This window comes from Anser anser (assembly GCF_964211835.1).
Source record: "Anser anser genome assembly, chromosome: 2".
In the NCBI taxonomy this organism is placed as follows: Eukaryota; Metazoa; Chordata; class Aves; order Anseriformes; family Anatidae; genus Anser; species Anser anser.
Genome location: NC_139721.1, coordinates 92095064 through 92111956, shown reverse-complemented (window position 1 = coordinate 92111956; position 16893 = coordinate 92095064). Strand labels below are relative to the sequence as shown.

Here is a 16893-nt window from a genome sequence, read left to right as displayed (position 1 = left end):
ACAAAGTCTAAAGCAAATGTATACCTGCATCAACAAACACCAGACGTCACCATTTTACAGTTAACCGTAAATAGCATTTGGGGAACACTAAATAAATCCAAGTAGTTACTTTGCATTTTGCTTTTGTAGACATACCAGAAAGCACCTTCAAGAACAGCTGTAAAGGAGACCCCTGTCACAACAGAAATAAAGAATGGTTTCCATAAGGACTACTTTGCTGCTGCCAATGGATTCCTGAATAAGAAAGCACAATAAGTATAGTATTTCCCATGATTTTTTTCTAAAAAGAATAAGAGACTGAACTACAGGCTTTAGCTGAAAACCTATTTGGTTACATTTATCAGTTCTTTGTACCAGACACTTCTTAATGTAGTGCTATTTAACTTTTAACAAAAGGAGTAGATTTATTTGTCCTGTCAAAGATCACCACCAGAACAATAAGGCCAACATCTTTCTCAAATGAAAAAGAAAATCTTTCTGATTAGTAATGCTGACACAAAAACGCCTTATAAAACGATTGATGGATAAATCCCTCAAAGCCTTCAAAAGGTTAGGACTCTCTTTAGACTTAACACCTTGAGCGCTTTCTATGCACGTGAGACGTCTCGAGGCAAGTCTTTGCAGTGCATCCAGCACATTCAGCTAAACTGTGGTTAAGGTCAGAAGAAGAGAGGTGAGAACGATACTGTTTCCATTACCATACCCCTCTCTGCCGCTTCCCGGCCGTTCTCCCCAAGCACCTTCCCTCCCATAGACACCAGTGAGGTCTCTCTGTTCCTGCAGGAGCCCTGAGGAAGGATGTAGCAGAAGGCAGAGACCAGGTGCACAGTACCAGGGGTTGTAGACAAACAGGTACCATGCTTGCTTGCTTTATGTATGGGCAAACTGGCTCAAACACCACAAAGGTTGGCAGGAGTTTGCTGCGTCAGGGGCTGGGACAGGTAGCACCTGGAGGCTGTCTGATATGGGATTTAGAACATGACATTGCACAGTGATGTGAGGTTTTGAGCTCCAGTCAGAGCAAAGCAAGTTTCTTTGGATGTCCTAAATTAAAAGAGATGTAACTAAATGGATTTTGGAAGAAACAGGAGCTCAGCGACGTAATGAGCATAAAACCTTTGAGTGTAAATGTGCAAAAAGTTAACCCCATGCAAACACTGTTAATCTGAAGGAAACTGGCATGCCAAATATTAATAGACAGGAAGATGCTGAAAGTCTTAAAAGTGAACATCACAGTGAGCCAAGTACATGATACAGGGATTTCTGCACTAGGTGGGCGTTATTCAGACTGCTCTCTGACAGGAGAGACTGGGACTGGGGCACAGTCTTCTATAGGGAAAGCAAAGAGATATTTCCTGCCTGCAGTTGTAATGGTGCATCTCATGCAAAAGTCAGTCATTATCTCTGCTGCTTCAGTTAGCTTCTACTTCCCACTTACAAGATTAGAAATTAAGAATCCCCTAGGTTAGCTTTGGGAATCTGCTCCATTCCCTTTTCTCACTTAGCCCCCTTCAAAGTCTCTGCTAAAAGCAAACACAGCCTTTTTCCTCTCCCTTTTTCACCATGAAGTAGTTTTGGACTCTTCCAGTCTTGCATTCTCTCAACGAAACCACCTTTGGAGTCATCCCAACCCAGCCAGCCTGAGAGACCAACGCAGCTCTGTAACGGGACTGTGTCCTTCCCCTCCCCTTGCCCTGCAGGGTCCCACGGAGGAAGAAGAACTGCACTCACACAGCCAGCAGAGGGCAAGCAGCAGCAGGGGACCCCTGAGGAGAGGAAGCTGCCCCAGATCCTGCTCCTCTAATCCTTCTCCACCTCCCAAGTCAGTTTTTTCCCCCTCACACTGATCTTTCATCAGGGGCTCTTGGAGACAGCGGGCACAAAGGCAGGGGGATTTGTCCTGGGACAAGAGGCAGGGCAGCCAGCCTCGCTGGGAACAGCCTGAGAGGCTGCAAAGAGAGTCAAGAGAGGGAGAGAGGAAAAGGTATAGGATGGAGGAAGAAGAGAAGTTTCTGGACCACAAAAGCAAGAGGAGGAAGTGGCACAGAGAAAAGTGGCGCAGGTCAGAGTGTAATTTGAATTTGCGCTTGAAAGTCCCATTGGATGACCCGTCTCAAGCCAGTTGTAGTTCCTACTCCATAACAGCATGAACAAAACCCTTCGTCACCAGCAGAAAACTGAAGCCTTTACCATGCTGCAGCATAGGCAGTATGCTTGAGCTACCTGGCTGTTAAACTACATTGTGAACTGGGCAACCAAAATTACTGCAATACCCAAACACTTTTACACCACCACAGACATACATCTAGCTGCTGCATAGTCACATTTGCTCTCTCTTCCTTAAGCTGACCACAGCGAAGGTCAGCGTTTCACTTTAACATTTGATAAGAAGGGAAGGCAGCAACCAAAAAAATAGACACAAAGCCCAGACTCCGTGTATACACTAGTTCTCACTAGCCCTTCCAGAAACTTTGCAGATCTTTCTGGTCAATACAGTAAAACTCACAAGCTGTAAGAAATTACTGGGTTTGACTGAGGGTGTTGTGTGTGGCCCTAAGTCAAGGGAGAGCTTCAAAGCTGTGCAGATGTCAGCTCCATCCAAGAAACACCTCCAGAAGAGGTAAATGTAGAGGGAATCAGAAGAAGCAATAAGATAGTATGCAAGGCAACCAGCTGAACTATTTGGCTGAGACAGACAACAAAATGGTTGTGTGCTCAAGCATGGATTTTAGGCTGAGCGGAGTCCCTAACTTTTTGATGGCAAAGCATGTGTTTGACTACAAGTGCGGACCATGTCAGCATGCTAAGTGTTAAAGTTTACTATGGCAACCAAACCCACAGATATTGATTGTGTTTTGTTGAAACCTCATTAAAAAATAAATAAATGCCTTACTTGAAGCTCAAAGGGCTGGTGAAAAAAAGAAAAAAATGAGATGGTCTCACCTTTCAGATCCAGACCAGGTAGGCAGGCTAGAATCGAATCAAGTATGGTTTAAATTCTTCAGATCTGTCTTAACATCTTCAAAATGCTGCAGCTGTGAAGAAAAAGCATTGACTTTTTAAACTGATTTTCCTGTAATACATAACACTGTAAATAAACAGATTTTACTATCGGGTTGTCTCCCCTCCCCTTTGTTTACGGCATGAATTGCCGGGAACTGGTAATTAGAGATCACTTTTTTTCTGAAAATTTTCAGAAAGCTTTTAGGCAATTCCACTCAGACCAAGAGACATCTCCCACAACTACACACCACCTGCACTCATACTGGTGTTAAGGTTCTCTTTGGTTTTCATGGAACTGTTGGCTGTGCTCTGCCCACAGTTGACTGGGCAGGTGGTATTTCTGTATCCCATGTTCATACCTACACGCATAATAGTTGGGTTGATAGGACAAAGTTTCCTACAATGTGCAGACATGGGATTTCTACACTTCCTACCTGAGGTACCTTTCTTTGGTAGAGTAAACATCCCTGTCCCTTGCAGACAGTCCTACTTCTTAACAGTGGCTCCATGGGCAATGTAGGCTCCCAGCTTCATTCCTCAGCTCGTTCCTGGCTCAGATGCATGAAGTAGATGATGCAAATACCTCACACTGAGTTTGCCTGTCCCAGCAGAGAGAAAACACTTACAGCCCCAAATTAGATCCAAACAGACTCTCAAAAATTAAACTGTGTAGCTTTGCTGCCTCCCTGTTCCCAGGCCTCTCTCTCTCACCTTGCACATTTAGGCTGGAGAGATCCTTTTGATTCATCCCTTATAAGTGCATCAGCAAAGCAATCTTGGACAGATGGAAGTTTCTAAACACCGCACAGGAGGAAGGCTATTGCATCCCACTTGCTAGTTCAAGCAAGTTTGACTCTCAGTTTGTTTTGTTCACACTTAATTTCATGTACTCTGTGGTGCCCCACACACAACAGCGAAAAACATCTCTAGATTTTGCTGCGTGTGATGGCGTGAAGGCATACTTGGAACATCATCATTGAGACATGCTGTGATTTTAAAAATATCACCTCTTCACCCAAACATACCAGTGTGGTGGGGAATGGCCTGGTTTAACCATTCTGTGCCAAGATGGGGAATGCTGTCAGTCAGTATAGGCTGCCTTACCAAATGCATCACTATTCTTGTGCCTGCTGTTTCTGCTATATAAAGGCTTCAAGACATCCTCTTCGGAGTTCTACGAAAGTAAAAATAAGGAAATTAAACAGTCTACACTGCCTAGAAAGAAGCACGTGGATTTCCAGTGACTCTTGCGCAGACTTGGCAACTACAAGAGGCTTTTAACTGACACTCAGTTCCTAGAAAATTATTTCAAACGAACAAGACGTGGGAGCCTGGCCCAGATCAGCCTCTGAATTCCAGTTAGGACAGTAAAAGGAAACAGATTATCCTCTTTCTATGTGAAAGTGCTAGGATTTTATCCTCATAAAACTATCACTTCTTTTTCCCCCTTCAGGTTTGAGAAAGCATTTGCGTATTTCTGAAAGATGCATTTCATTTCTCCTTGGAGCAGGTTCAATAAAACCATAGGAGCAGGATGAAAGAAAGTCTGAGGTCTCAGCTGGTGCTGATGGTGGCAAAGAGGATCCAGCCTAAAAGCTGCTCCTACCAACATACAGGCTGAGTAGGGCTTCAGGCAGTTACATGTTCATGCAGTGCTTCAAGCTATATTGCCAGAAAGCAGTCTTCTTGCATTTGATCTCTTTGCAGCCCTTACATAGATCTTTTTCTCCTCCTATGCACAGACTCTCTTCTCGTGCTATGTTTAGATGCAATTTCCAAACCACACCTTACCAGCTGAAGACAAAGCTTGCCAGGCACACTCTCACCCAGTAGCAAGTTTGGACCACCACAGGGGACTGGCAGAGTAGGAGCACTTCATACAGCCCAACAGGCAAGCCACGCGCCTTCCCGCATTCACTAAGAAGAATATCTTTCATGAAATTCAAGAACTGGCCAAGCTGCTTTCCATCATTTATCAGTAGTCCTGGCTACTGGGGGAGGTCCCAGTCAACTGGTGGCTAGCAGACATGACGCCCATCTACAAGAAGGGCTGGAGAGTAGACTCGGGAAACTATAGGCCTGTTAGTTTGACCTCAGTGCCAGAGAAGCTCATGGAGCTGACTATCTTGAGTGTCATCAGGCGGCACTTGCAGGGCAACCAGGTGATCAGGCCCAGTCAGCATGGGTTTATGAAAGGCAGGTCCTGCTTGACGAACCTGATCTCCTTCTATGACAAAGTGACACACTTAGTGGATGAGGGGAAGGCTGTGGATGTGATCTACCTTGACTTCAGTGAGGCTTTTGACACTGTTTCCCACAACATTCTCCTCGAGAAACTGGCTGCTCGTGGCTTGGACTGGCGTACGCTTCGTTGGGATAGAAACTGGCTGGGTAGCCGGGCCCAAAGAGTTGTGGTGAATGGAGTTAAATCCAGTTGGAGGCCGGTCACTAGTGGAGTCTCCCAGGGCTCAGTACTGGGGCCAGTCCTCTTTAATATCTTTATCAATGACCTGGATGAGGGGATCGAGTGCACCCTCAGTAAGTTTGCAGACGACACCAAGCTAAGTGCGTGTGTCGATCTGCTCGAGTGAAGGAAGGCTCTGCAGGAGGATCTGGATAGGCTGGACCGATGGGCTGAGGCCAACTGCATGAAGTTCAACAAGGCCAAGTGCCGGGTCCTGCACCAGGGGCACAACAACCCCAACCAGCGCTACAGGCTGGGAGATGAGTGGTTGGAAAGCTGCCTGGCCGAGAAGGACCTGGGAGTATTGGTTGATAGTCGGCTGAATATGAGCCAGCAGTGTGCTCAGGTGGCCAAGAAGGCCAACAGCATCCTGGCTTGTATAAGAAGCAGTGTGGCCAGCAGGTCTAGGGAAGTGATTGTGCCCCTGTACTCGGCTCTGGTGAGGCTGCATCTTGAGTACTGTGTTCAGTCTTGGGCCCCTCGCTACAAGAAGGACATGGAGGTGCTTGAGAGAGTCCAGATAAGGTCAGCGAAGCTGGTGAGGGGTCTGGAGAACAAGTCTTACGAGGAGCAGCTGAGGGAGCTGGGGGTGTTCAGCCTAGAGAAGAAGCAGCTCAGGGGCAACCTTATCACACTCTACAGGTACCTTAAAGGAGGCTGTAGCAAGGTGGGGGTTGGTCTATTCTTCCACGTGCTTGGTGACAGGACGAGGGGGAATGGGCTAAAGTTGCACTAGAGGAGGTTTAGGTTGGATATTAGGAAGAGCTCCTTTACCAAAAGAGTTGTTAGGCAGTGGAATGGGCTGCCTAGGGAAGTGGTTGAGTCACCATCCCTGGAGGTCTTTAAAAGACATTTAGATGTAGAGTTTAGTGATATGGTTTAGTGGGAGACTTCTTAGTGTTAGGTCAGAGGTTGGACGCTGTAGCCTTAAAGGTCTCTTCCAACCTAGATGATTCTGTGTTTATGTAACAGAAAAAAATGAACAAAAGCACCGTGTTTTACCAAGCTCATCTTCTAGCAATACCACAAATGCAAGGGCAGTGCCAATCACCTTTTTAACCTCCTTCCAGTACATCACCATTCCTCTGGGTGGATAGAGCAAGAATGGCGTGGTGCTAGCAGCTCCTCTCCTATAACCAGGAAAGGTGTTCATACTGCATGCCTAAGGACTTGGATACACGAGTCACTTGGTCAGGCATTAGCCACCCAGGCATCAAGGACTGGCGTAAAGGACTAGATATTGCACCAAGGTTCCCTGCAGCACTTCTCAGGAGTAGCTCGTGCTCTCCATAGCAGATTGCTGCTAGTGTTTTCCTAAAGGTCGGTGATGCTCCTGTGAAGGCTGAAGCAGCCAAATATGCACTAGGACATGACTTCAAAATGCTTTTAAGTTTATTTATTGTGAGATAAAATGCTTATCATAAAATATTTCTGCCACTGAAGTTAACCACATGCTATGATTGCTGCTTCAGGCCAGGCAGGCAGCTAGCAGTTTTATAGGGACTACAGTATCAGAAACTGAGGCAAAAGGGTGGCTGCCCACAGTGGAGTAGACTCCACTGCAAGGAGTCCTCCTGATTACGAACCAGAGCTGTTCTCCAAAAAGACACCACAGTTTTGGGAATTTATGTTCATCTAACTTGCCTCCTCCTGGCCAACGTACACTTCCATACTGAGATTCGATGCCCATGGAAATGCCACACACTGTCTCTTCTGACATAATTTTAAACTGACCTATTGAGATAGTTAGCACATTTTTCTAACCCACATGGTACTGTAGCTGGGAACCTCCTCGATCTCCATACACAGGTCTCCAGCACCCACAGAAACTTATCTTTTAAACAAAGCTAATGTTTGAATAACTTGTTTTTTCAAAGCTCATACTTGCCCACTAGGTCATCCTTTGATTCTCAGATTTGTTTCTTCCTTGCCTCTCATCTCAGTTTTCCTCCATTAGGTCCCAGCTGAACTCAATTTCAAAAAATATCATTTATTTCAGACTGAAAGAACAGACAAGAGATAGACAAACACTTGGCCTGCTGTTCCAGGCTCACTACAGGGTATGTGTACACACAGAAGGAAAGGGAAGCAAAGTAGAGCAGAGAAAGCTATCAAATTTGATTTGCTGCTTTAGGGTATTAGTAGCCTCTCAGGAAATGAAGAGGAAGGAATGAGCTTTAGGAAGGTCCTTCCAGGAACTGGAATTACAGGAGAGAAATCAGGCTGCTGATGTATGCCAAGGCTCAGCTTTGCTGGGCTCCTCTCACCATCTGGCTTTAAGTAGCACTTTCTTCTCAGCAATTGCTCACGATAAACAAAAACCACCCTATAATACATGACCAAGAAAGGCTCTATTGCTACATTCAGTTTCAATATACACTAACTCTCAGCTGTTCCTGGAAGAACATCCTTTTTCCAGCACACCACTCCCATAGAAATTGTCATGCCACTTCCAGGAGCAGGACGTGTCCCAACACACAGCCAGCCCCAGCAGCACACCTCACTGAGGGCAGGGCAGGCTGACCCCAGGCCAGGACAAGCAGAAATACACAGCTTCCCAGTCACTCGGCCTTCTTCCAGCCCCAGAGGACACCCCCTTTGCTGGTGTCTTGTGGCTTTCATGCAGCCTTGCCACTGGGCGATAGGAGACCTTGGCACTGCATTGATACATGCAGGTAAACAAGTTCTTGGCAGAGCATCGTACCCTGAAAGAGATATGGTATAGAGATAGCAGGGCCTATAACAGGGTTTATTATTAAACTGGTTAATTAAAGTGGTTAAGAGCTAAAAAAAAAGCATGAAGCAGTTGTCCTCAGCATGCACTTCCTATTTCCCACTTCTTTTTCTGGGTACTGATGCCTTCATGCGTCTTCACAGCACCCACATCAAGTTTGTTGGTGATGCTCAGACAATGGGATGAAAACTGAGCTCTATCTACTTACACAAAAACAGAAGAAATTAAAAGAAGCAACTGGCTAAGTAATATTTAAAAGAATGTCAGTTAGATGATGAAAAGCATCAGGGTGTAAGGAGGCCTGCTCGGGAAAAGAGACAAGGTCAGCAAACTGATCTCCAAAAGGAAGTGTTAGGATAACCCACACAAGGTCGTTTTGCCAACACATTATCTGCAGAAACTGAGTGGACTTAAGACTTCAGGGGATTTCACCTCAAACCCGCCAAACAGCATGGGAAATTGTATGAGATGGGCTGTCCAAGAACAGAAAAACTAAGTCCCGGCTCCAGAGGTTGTCTCTACACACATCTGTTGCTCACCACAGACATAAAGACCATTAGGAAAACACAAAGCTTCCAGCACATCCTCCTAGCTGGGACAGTTTACAGGTTGCTGAGCTTCTCAATAGATAAAGCATTTCATACACAGTAATACAAAAAGAAGCACAGGGTGAACAGACATCTGAGCTGTGCGGCAGCTCTTCCTCTTCTCTTATCCCACCCTAACAGTAAAAGCAGCCTTTTAGGGTTGAGACTTTTCCAATAAGTCTGTTAAAAGCAGGTGTGAATGCATACAACAACTATAAATTTTAATAAGGGAGAGATCCTGATTTCTCATTTACCCAAGCCCTCTGAAGCGTTCAACACATCTTCCAAGCTTGTTACTGACAGATTAGACAAGGATTCAATAATGAGAGACACTATGCTTCAGTTTTGTTCCTCTAAATGCTAAATGTTCCTCTAAATGTAAGTAAAAATACTTACATGAAAAACATCCCTATGTATTCCTTAAAGTCATAGGAGATGCAAAAAGAGCATTCTACCATCACACACAGTGGGGAAATGTAGCACAACAGGACGCACAGCAGAAAAAGCCATCATGTTTCACCCTGTTCCAAAACTTCCTTCGGGCAATAAGCATGTTGTAGACGCAGAAAAGCAAGCCTAAACCAGCCCAGCCAAGGCAACATCTGTCCCAAAGGAGATGACACATGCCCCAAGGACGCAGGTTACAAGTGGAGATTCAGTGATCTTGCAGAATTCAGAAGGTCCTGACTCACACCAACCCCAGCCAGGAGTACTTAAGCTAAAGGCGCGAGCACGATCTCCAGCAAGTGTCTCCAGCAAGCGTTGCCGCGACAGCAGCTACAGATGCTCACTGTTCTCCACTCAGGCACTACCCTGCACAATCTTTGGAAGACAACAGGTTCAGCTCCCCAGAAGGTATTCAGCAGTGAAACGAACCCTGACAAAGCTGGGCTTTTGCTGTGAAGGTATGCTGTGTGCAGGGACGATTCCTTCAACTCTGACCCACCCAGTAATCTGAAGTCTGTTTTACAAGATAAGTAGGTAGAGGCACAGAGCTTGGAAACATGCCACGTTCCCACACATTCATTGAGATGCACAAGCACGTGTGAAGTTTGCCACAGCATTAAATGCAGCTTGTGAAAAGCAACAGTAATTTAGGAAATTCAGTTGAAGTAGAGGATGATGTTAAATAGCACAGCTTGTCTCCTGACAACGAGCAGCTCTTTGATGCTAATCTAACATTCCACACAGGTTACACAGGACTCTAGAAAGTGCCTTTCAACAGGCATGCACAGTGCATCGATTCAGGAATGAGGAGTTGGTTCTCTTATGCAAAGAGTGTTTTACTTAGAATCAAAGTACTTTTACATTTGATAAGGGTATTAACAGAGTACTCAGAGACAGCCAATGCATATCAGGCTGTTGGATAAACCACAATATTTAGTTCTTTTTCTATTTCTTTGGTATTTATTGGACCTGTCTTGCATTTTGCAGAAAATCTTTGTTACCGACACAGGAGTCAAAACCAGAGCCTTCAAGCAGTCTACATTGATAGTGAGATTTGTGTGTGAAAACAATGTTATTTGCCCCCCCCCCCCCCCCCCAAATTTTTCTTTCCATTTAAAGTAGATTAACATATCCTTCATACGACCATCTTTCCTATGTGGCGTAAGACGCTCAGACATTAAGAGCTCTTGTGAATTCAGGGGTTGCTAGTCAGAAGGAACAATGAACATTGTTTTCTGCTGCTTTCTTCATTGGGTGTTCATACTGTAAAGAAAAAATAGGCAATGAAAAACATCAAGAAGTTTGAATAAGCTTTTATGTTGCATTAGACAAGAAAATGCAGAGAGGTGAAGAGAATGTTTAACTTCAGCTTTTAACTCCCAAATACCTAACCTGGAACAAGGCACTGCAGGATGAGCAGCTCCCATGATGCGACTACTCCTTTCTCAGCCCTGCTGCTCTTTGAGGGACCCGTCACCAAGAGCAGTTGTGGTAAGGAAATGCCTGCACCCTGAGCAGCTTAGGGCTTGTAATAGAAACTTATCCTTAACGAGCTACACAGGCCACTGATTACACCAAAGCCAGCCCACAGATGATGGAATCCCTCAGATAAGAACCCAGGAGAAGTATTACTACATGATGGTTCTTGTCACAGTCACACGCCTGGAGTGGTTTGGGCACAGCACCTACTGTGGTGTTCTGGATCCTGGATCATACCGGAAAAGCTCCAGGCTTCCTCACCCAGGGCTGAGTCAGACTGAATTCTGGAAGGAAAAGTAAGCTTGTATAGGTGGTCTGTGATGAAACTTAAGTGATATTTACCAATAAGGATGAACCTTGGGATTCCCCCTTTTGCAGCTTCTTGCCCAGCACTTGTACCAATAGCATTTTATTTATTTTTAAATAAAGGAAAGGATCACACCTCCTCTGACCCCTATACACAGACATGACCTGAGGGTTCATCCCTTTCCAGACCCTGGTACAGGTCTCTCAAGGTATGTGCCCACGCTACACAGCTTCCCATGCAGAGAGTCCCCTACTGAGCCCTAGTCCCAGTTCACGGACCTCACAAGACTGCAAAGGCTCCATCAAAAAACACAGAGCAGAGGTGCCATACCAGCTTCAGGCTACTCCTTTTAAGTAGCTACTTCTTTAACTTGAAGCCATCACAGGACTTGTGAGCAGGCAGAACGGACAGCAGATGCGTACCTTTGATTCCGCTGGTTGAAGAGAGAATTCAGTTTGAGTAACTGGGCGTTCCAGAAGTCCTAAGAAGAGCCCCAAAGAAACCCCAGATTACTTTGGAAGGGGCACCCCTGCAGTCTGGCACAAGAGGAGTCATACACACCATAGCATCCTTCTCCATGTTTGCCAAGATTTGTGTTTCCTTCTCAAGGCTGGCGAGCTCCTCAACAACAGTCTTCCGGAAGGCATCCAGCTTATTCAGTCTAACGACAGAAAACAGACAAGTTCTCAGGGATCAGCAGCACAAGGTGACCGACATCCCCACGCTCTGCTTTCAACATCAGACCTGCCTTTATGCAGAGTCATGTGTCCTTGCTGGGCTTGACAGGGAAGTCTTGTTCTCAAAGCACACAAATAGCTTTACCACGCCAAATCAAAGGTGTAGGTTGGCCAAACAGCCTTCCTCAGGTAGCGGCACAGAGGCTATATGCTCTGAGGCTCAGCACAGAGCATACAATAAGTTTCCCCATGCAATTATTAAATAAAGACTACTATAATTTCGTACCCTACTTAATCTAAATCCTGCAAAAAACATGTAGCAGATATGGAGGCCAGACAGACTTGCATGTGTCAAGTTGTGCCTGTATTTTGCCAATAACAAATCCGTAATGGTTGCACCTGATTTTGAATGCATCTCCCATCTGAGAAGTCTGACAAACCATGAAGCAAAAGGACCCATTGAAAGCCCCATCAGGTGAATACACATAAAGTCCATTGGCTGACATTTGTTTCATGCACAGAGACCATCTACTGAAATGGGTCTATAACAAAGCTTGAATAAATAACCCCTTACTTTTATTCTCACCCAGTTCACTAATAAAGTCAGCCTGGCTTGTTTGTTCACTCTTAAAAACACAGCAACAGAAGCTACTAAGTGTACCAAGAGGATTTTTAACAGATTTGCAAACAATGACGACAGCAAGAAGCACTCTTTAGACTGTCTAAATCAGCCACTCCTAACTCAAGCCTTCTTTGTATTAACTCTCTGCTCTTACAAGAGGAGCGGGACAGAACACCGGAGCTACACATCTGAAACTCCACTTACAGAACAGTTAGAGGCACAAACAACCTTTTCTGCCTTAAAAGCTGTGAAGGTCAGGCTCTGCTACAAAGAGGCATTTCTATTTCATACCAATCAGAATTCACATGGAGCTAAAGCTGTTTTCAGCCAGCAGCAGACAGCTCACCTGCGCTCATGTATCTGGTTCAGCAGGATAGACATGGTCTCCTCAGAAGTCCTCAGTGCGTTCTGGGCACGCATCTCCATCCTTTTGTACCTGGACTAACCACAGGATGCACCATCAGGGACAGGCAACAGCCCAACCCCAAACCTAAAAATCCAGTTTGCAAAGCATTTCCCTGGAGCACACACTGCCCTGTGGGGCGCGCTCAGCTGAAACCATCCTAAGTCAGAGTTAAACTAGAGGGAGATAGCAAGCAGCACTTTAAACTAAAGGGAGATAGCAACACAGGCAAAATGCTGTGAGCGTGAACTGGTTTTGTTCAGCCACACTACTCACACCAACAGATCTGTGTAACCCATGTGATTTCAGGTCAGGATCCTGCTAGCCAGCCAGCAAAACAGTGAACTTCACTAAACTCTGACACACTTAGCAGCTGCACAAAGTCAGGTCTTTGTTAGCACCACTTCAGCATGAATACAAACTATGTGTATTTTCATCATAACTGACTTGTAAGTGCAGCCACCTTCAGCCTCGACTCAATGGCTAGTACCAGAAATAAAGCGTTAGAACCTAATGCGAACTCAAAAAAAATAAATCACTGTTGCATGATACAGAGCATCAGCCCAGTATAAGGTGTGCTCTGACACATCTGGTTTGTTTAAAGCTTTTAAAACATACAAGATTCATGATGGGCCAGATATTGTCCTCTCATATTAAGCTTGGTTTAATGCTGACATGTTACAGCTCAGTCAACAGTAACAATTACACATGCTACATGTCAGGTATGTCTAGACTGTGGAGCAAGCCAACAATAATCACCAATACTACTAACTGTGAAACCACCACCAGCAAACCACTAATCTGGAGGGAACCAGCATGCCCTTATGGATCCACATGTTGTAGTCAATCAGTGCAGCCTGCATTGCTTTCTCCTTTTCCATTATAAAAAACCTCTGTAGTTTTTATGCTGAGATAATAAACTCTGTGATCCAAAATTAAGTTTTCCTATGCCTGATATTTGCCCCAAGAGAACAAATACCAATGGCTACAATTTAGGTGTGCTGCCACTATGCTGAGTTAGTCTTCAAAAAAAATCCATTCCTTCTAATGAAAGTATTTTAAACACCTAAACAAGTCTTACGTTCCAACACAAAAATGAGAAAAAAGGAAGAACCTAATTGAAACTTCCCTTAAGAGTCACTCCTTGCCCTTCCTCTAGGGCTTCTGAGAGCACAGGGGCTGTGCAAAACACTTAGAAGAGCTCCAGGCTAACAGACACTGCAGCCAAAACTCTTGGGCATAAAATATAGATTGGATATTTGCACCGATTGTTGAAAGGCAGTTGTGTTTACTACGAGAAAATTTCACCCATGGTGTACACGTTAAGAGAGCGCACATTACCCAGAACAGTTTCTTTCGTTGGCTGATGAAGCTTTCAAATGCAGTAATCACTCCTGAGGCAGCAATATCTTCATGACGTATCTCAGAATAAAATACATCATCCTCATCATCCATTTCCTGACCTACAAGAAAGTGTATGCTTGGTAAGTACTTTGCTGAGGGTCTTAGTGGAAAACAAACCCACATGCTACTGCAGGGAGGTATAAAAAACATTCATTAGAGTGGAAACTTGAGGATTGCTCCTCTGGAGCTCACAGGAACAGGAAGGAAAACAGCTTAAAACACAGTTGGAAAGTGGGAAAGACTTGTTAGTAAGCAGCGTGGAAGAAGAGGTGTGATACTAACATACTGCAAAGAGCAGCATATTTACAAATAACGATGTAAGATGATGATGCCAATAGAGGTCAGTTATCCAATAACTGAAGTTAGTTTGTCCATTATTTGTGTGCTTTCTATATTTTTAAATAGCTCTGGTCAATCAATAGTCAAAAATACTAGAAAGCATACTAGAAAGCACTACCACCACCAAGCAGCTTCCTGAGTGCATGGTGGTTAGGAACACCAAATTTCAGTATTCACTCCTCTAAATGTGTGGCATCCAATGAGCACATCACAAGATGTGCCTTCTGCTACATTTTGCCTTTTGGAGAGGATACCCTCCCTCCATATACCTCTCTGCAAGCTTCCACACGACTGATTTTAACCACCAAATAAGAAAAGCTGGAAACACTTAGACACTTCACCTTAGAAGACAACCTTGCTTTACCTGTTTGCATCTCTTCTTTCTTCTCGACTGAATCAAATAGTTTCTTTGGTGTACAGGGAGCACCAGAGAACAAGTGTTTTGTTTCCTGACTGTAAAACTTGGGCTTCTTCCCAACAGTGCCACTTAATACATCTAAAGAGAAAAAAGGTTTCAGAACAGACCTGGTCTTTTGCAGAAGATATGTAGCAGTATCTACCAGCTACATAAGCAAAAACCACCACTGGAATTACCAATGCTGCAGAAGAACAAGCAATATTGTTTTAGGGTCTGGCATCAGACTTACATGGGACAAAACATAAGACTTCACCAGCAAGTCTTTTCCCCTTGCAAAAGCAGTCAGCCAGATCATCTAGTGCCATGCAGGCAACTGGAAAACTAATCCATGTCCATCTCAAGGATGATTTAATTTCTTGTCCCACTATTCTAGCCAGAAAAACAAAAACTCTTATCCATCTTCTCACCCTTCTCTCTTCCAGCCCAAGCCCACAATCTGTTTATAACCATTTGTTCTTAAGCTAGTTTTAGCTGTTGCTTTAAAAAAAACGCATAAATATGGAGGGAGATAAACTAATCACACCCATTACAGCTGAATTCCAGATCTTCAAAGCCTTTCCACACAATGGCTTGTAGCCCAGGAACAACCTTGGGAACAGAGCTGGAGGTGGCAGCCTGTATTTTAAGTAAAACTTGCAACAACAGAATATCCCCCCTTAGTCTGACTGTCCATTTCTCTGAGCTCAGTTAGGTGCCTATGGTTAAACAAGCACCTCTCTGGAGGCTCCACTGGGCAGAAAACAGGAAGGTGGTGAAGCCCAGGACAAGGGGACAGTGAGGCCATGAGGAGCGTGCTACAGCAGCAGCAGGTAAGTTTAGGGTGCGTGAGGTAAGTGTTCATGTGCAATCACAGATCACACCTGACATTTCTGAACATATCCCTACTTCTTGCCTTTGCATAGCATCCACTCTTCTCCAACTATAAGACTGTGCAATAAACAGTGGTAAAAACCAGATCACCAGCACTTATTTCCCCCAAATTAAGTGGAGGTATTGATGGGGTGAGGGTATATTCTGCAAGTGCTGGACAAGTCAGACACATATTGGGAAAGTGAACACAGCCAGCCTATGAGAAAGAATGCCTTTGTCCAAAATGGAGGTTTCAGTGACTCGGTTTGTCGTCCCAACATTGGCTGGGAAGTCTACAGCCTCTCAGAGCTACATCTGCCTCACAAATAATAGGATGACAGTCTGTTGCTGCTCAACTTTCATTAAGTTCAGTAGTTCCAAACACAAAGACACTCTGCTGCAGTTTTGAGCTAGGCTGTGCAAGTTCAGTCTCACTGAAAGAATTCTTAAATATCAACATTACCTAAAAAACCTACAGCTGTCATAAGCATCAGAACAAATCACCATTTACTAAGGGCTTCATACCTAAGAATATAGACAGACCGTTATTGTACAGAAAGTCTATAACCTCCTGGGATTTTTTTTTTGTTATCATTATTTTTCAAATTGAGGTTGTACTGCATCTCCAAATCATCAAAAATAGATTTGGGATTTATTCTTCTGCTTATTTCACATATTTACTCTCAGGCAACTAGTTTGTAAATCCCCATGCTCTTACCAGCTGTGCTAGTAGTTCTCCTGTGAGCAAAGGCAGGATTTAAGAGTTAGCGATCGGCTCAGGAATTTACACAAAAGCATCCCACCATAGTCCATATCACAATATGGACAACAGAAATGGAAGGTGTTTCTTGTGCACAAAGCATCCCTCCTCAGATACCTAAAGCCTCAGTGCCTTCACATCTTTGAAAGAAAAGAACCGTCAGCACCCCTTCTACTTTTTAAGTAGTTCTTCTATGTTACCGAGACTAACATACCTGAGTCCTTCCGCTTAAAACTTTCTTCTTCTTTTGAATGTTTGTCAGATGCATTGTGAAACTTCTAAGAAGAGAAGGAGAAGATAATCAGAAGGTGCCCAGTGCTGCAGGCAAGCAGTTGGGTTTGCAGAGGAAGCAAAGTGAAGCAATACACTGCCTACAGGCCAGAAGTAGGTCAAGAGCAGA

General features: G+C 44.4%; 2 protein-coding genes across 10 annotated transcripts in view; one reads left to right on the top strand and one right to left on the bottom strand.

Annotated features, from left to right (window-relative positions):
* ELOVL2 (ELOVL fatty acid elongase 2) overlaps positions 1-3111 on the top strand; it is a 57145-nt gene extending 54034 nt beyond the window's left edge. For both annotated transcript variants that reach the window (XM_083827560.1, XM_083827559.1), the window contains exon 8: positions 130-3111. In XM_083827560.1, coding sequence (XP_083683686.1) covers positions 130-255 — 126 coding nt within the window. In that variant the 3' untranslated portion in view covers positions 256-3111. The remainder of the gene's footprint in view (positions 1-129) is intronic.
* Positions 3112-10050: 6939 nt separating this feature from the next.
* Positions 10051-16893, bottom strand: part of SYCP2L (synaptonemal complex protein 2 like) — a 27175-nt gene continuing 20332 nt past the window's right edge. For 3 of the 8 annotated variants that reach the window (XM_083827541.1, XM_083827536.1, XM_083827542.1), the window contains exons 28-35: positions 16708-16771; positions 14831-14962; positions 14065-14186; positions 12667-12761; positions 11583-11682; positions 11444-11502; positions 10868-10998; positions 10051-10498 (exon numbers count right to left, since the gene is read on the bottom strand). In XM_083827541.1, the coding sequence (XP_083683667.1) occupies positions 10890-10998; positions 11444-11502; positions 11583-11682; positions 12667-12761; positions 14065-14186; positions 14831-14962; positions 16708-16771 (681 nt within the window). In that variant the 3' untranslated portion in view covers positions 10051-10498; positions 10868-10889. The remainder of the gene's footprint in view (positions 10499-10867; positions 10999-11443; positions 11503-11582; positions 11683-12666; positions 12762-14064; positions 14187-14830; positions 14963-16707; positions 16772-16893) is intronic. The other 5 variants (XM_083827537.1, XM_083827538.1, XM_083827540.1 and 2 more) reach the window with 5 other exon arrangements.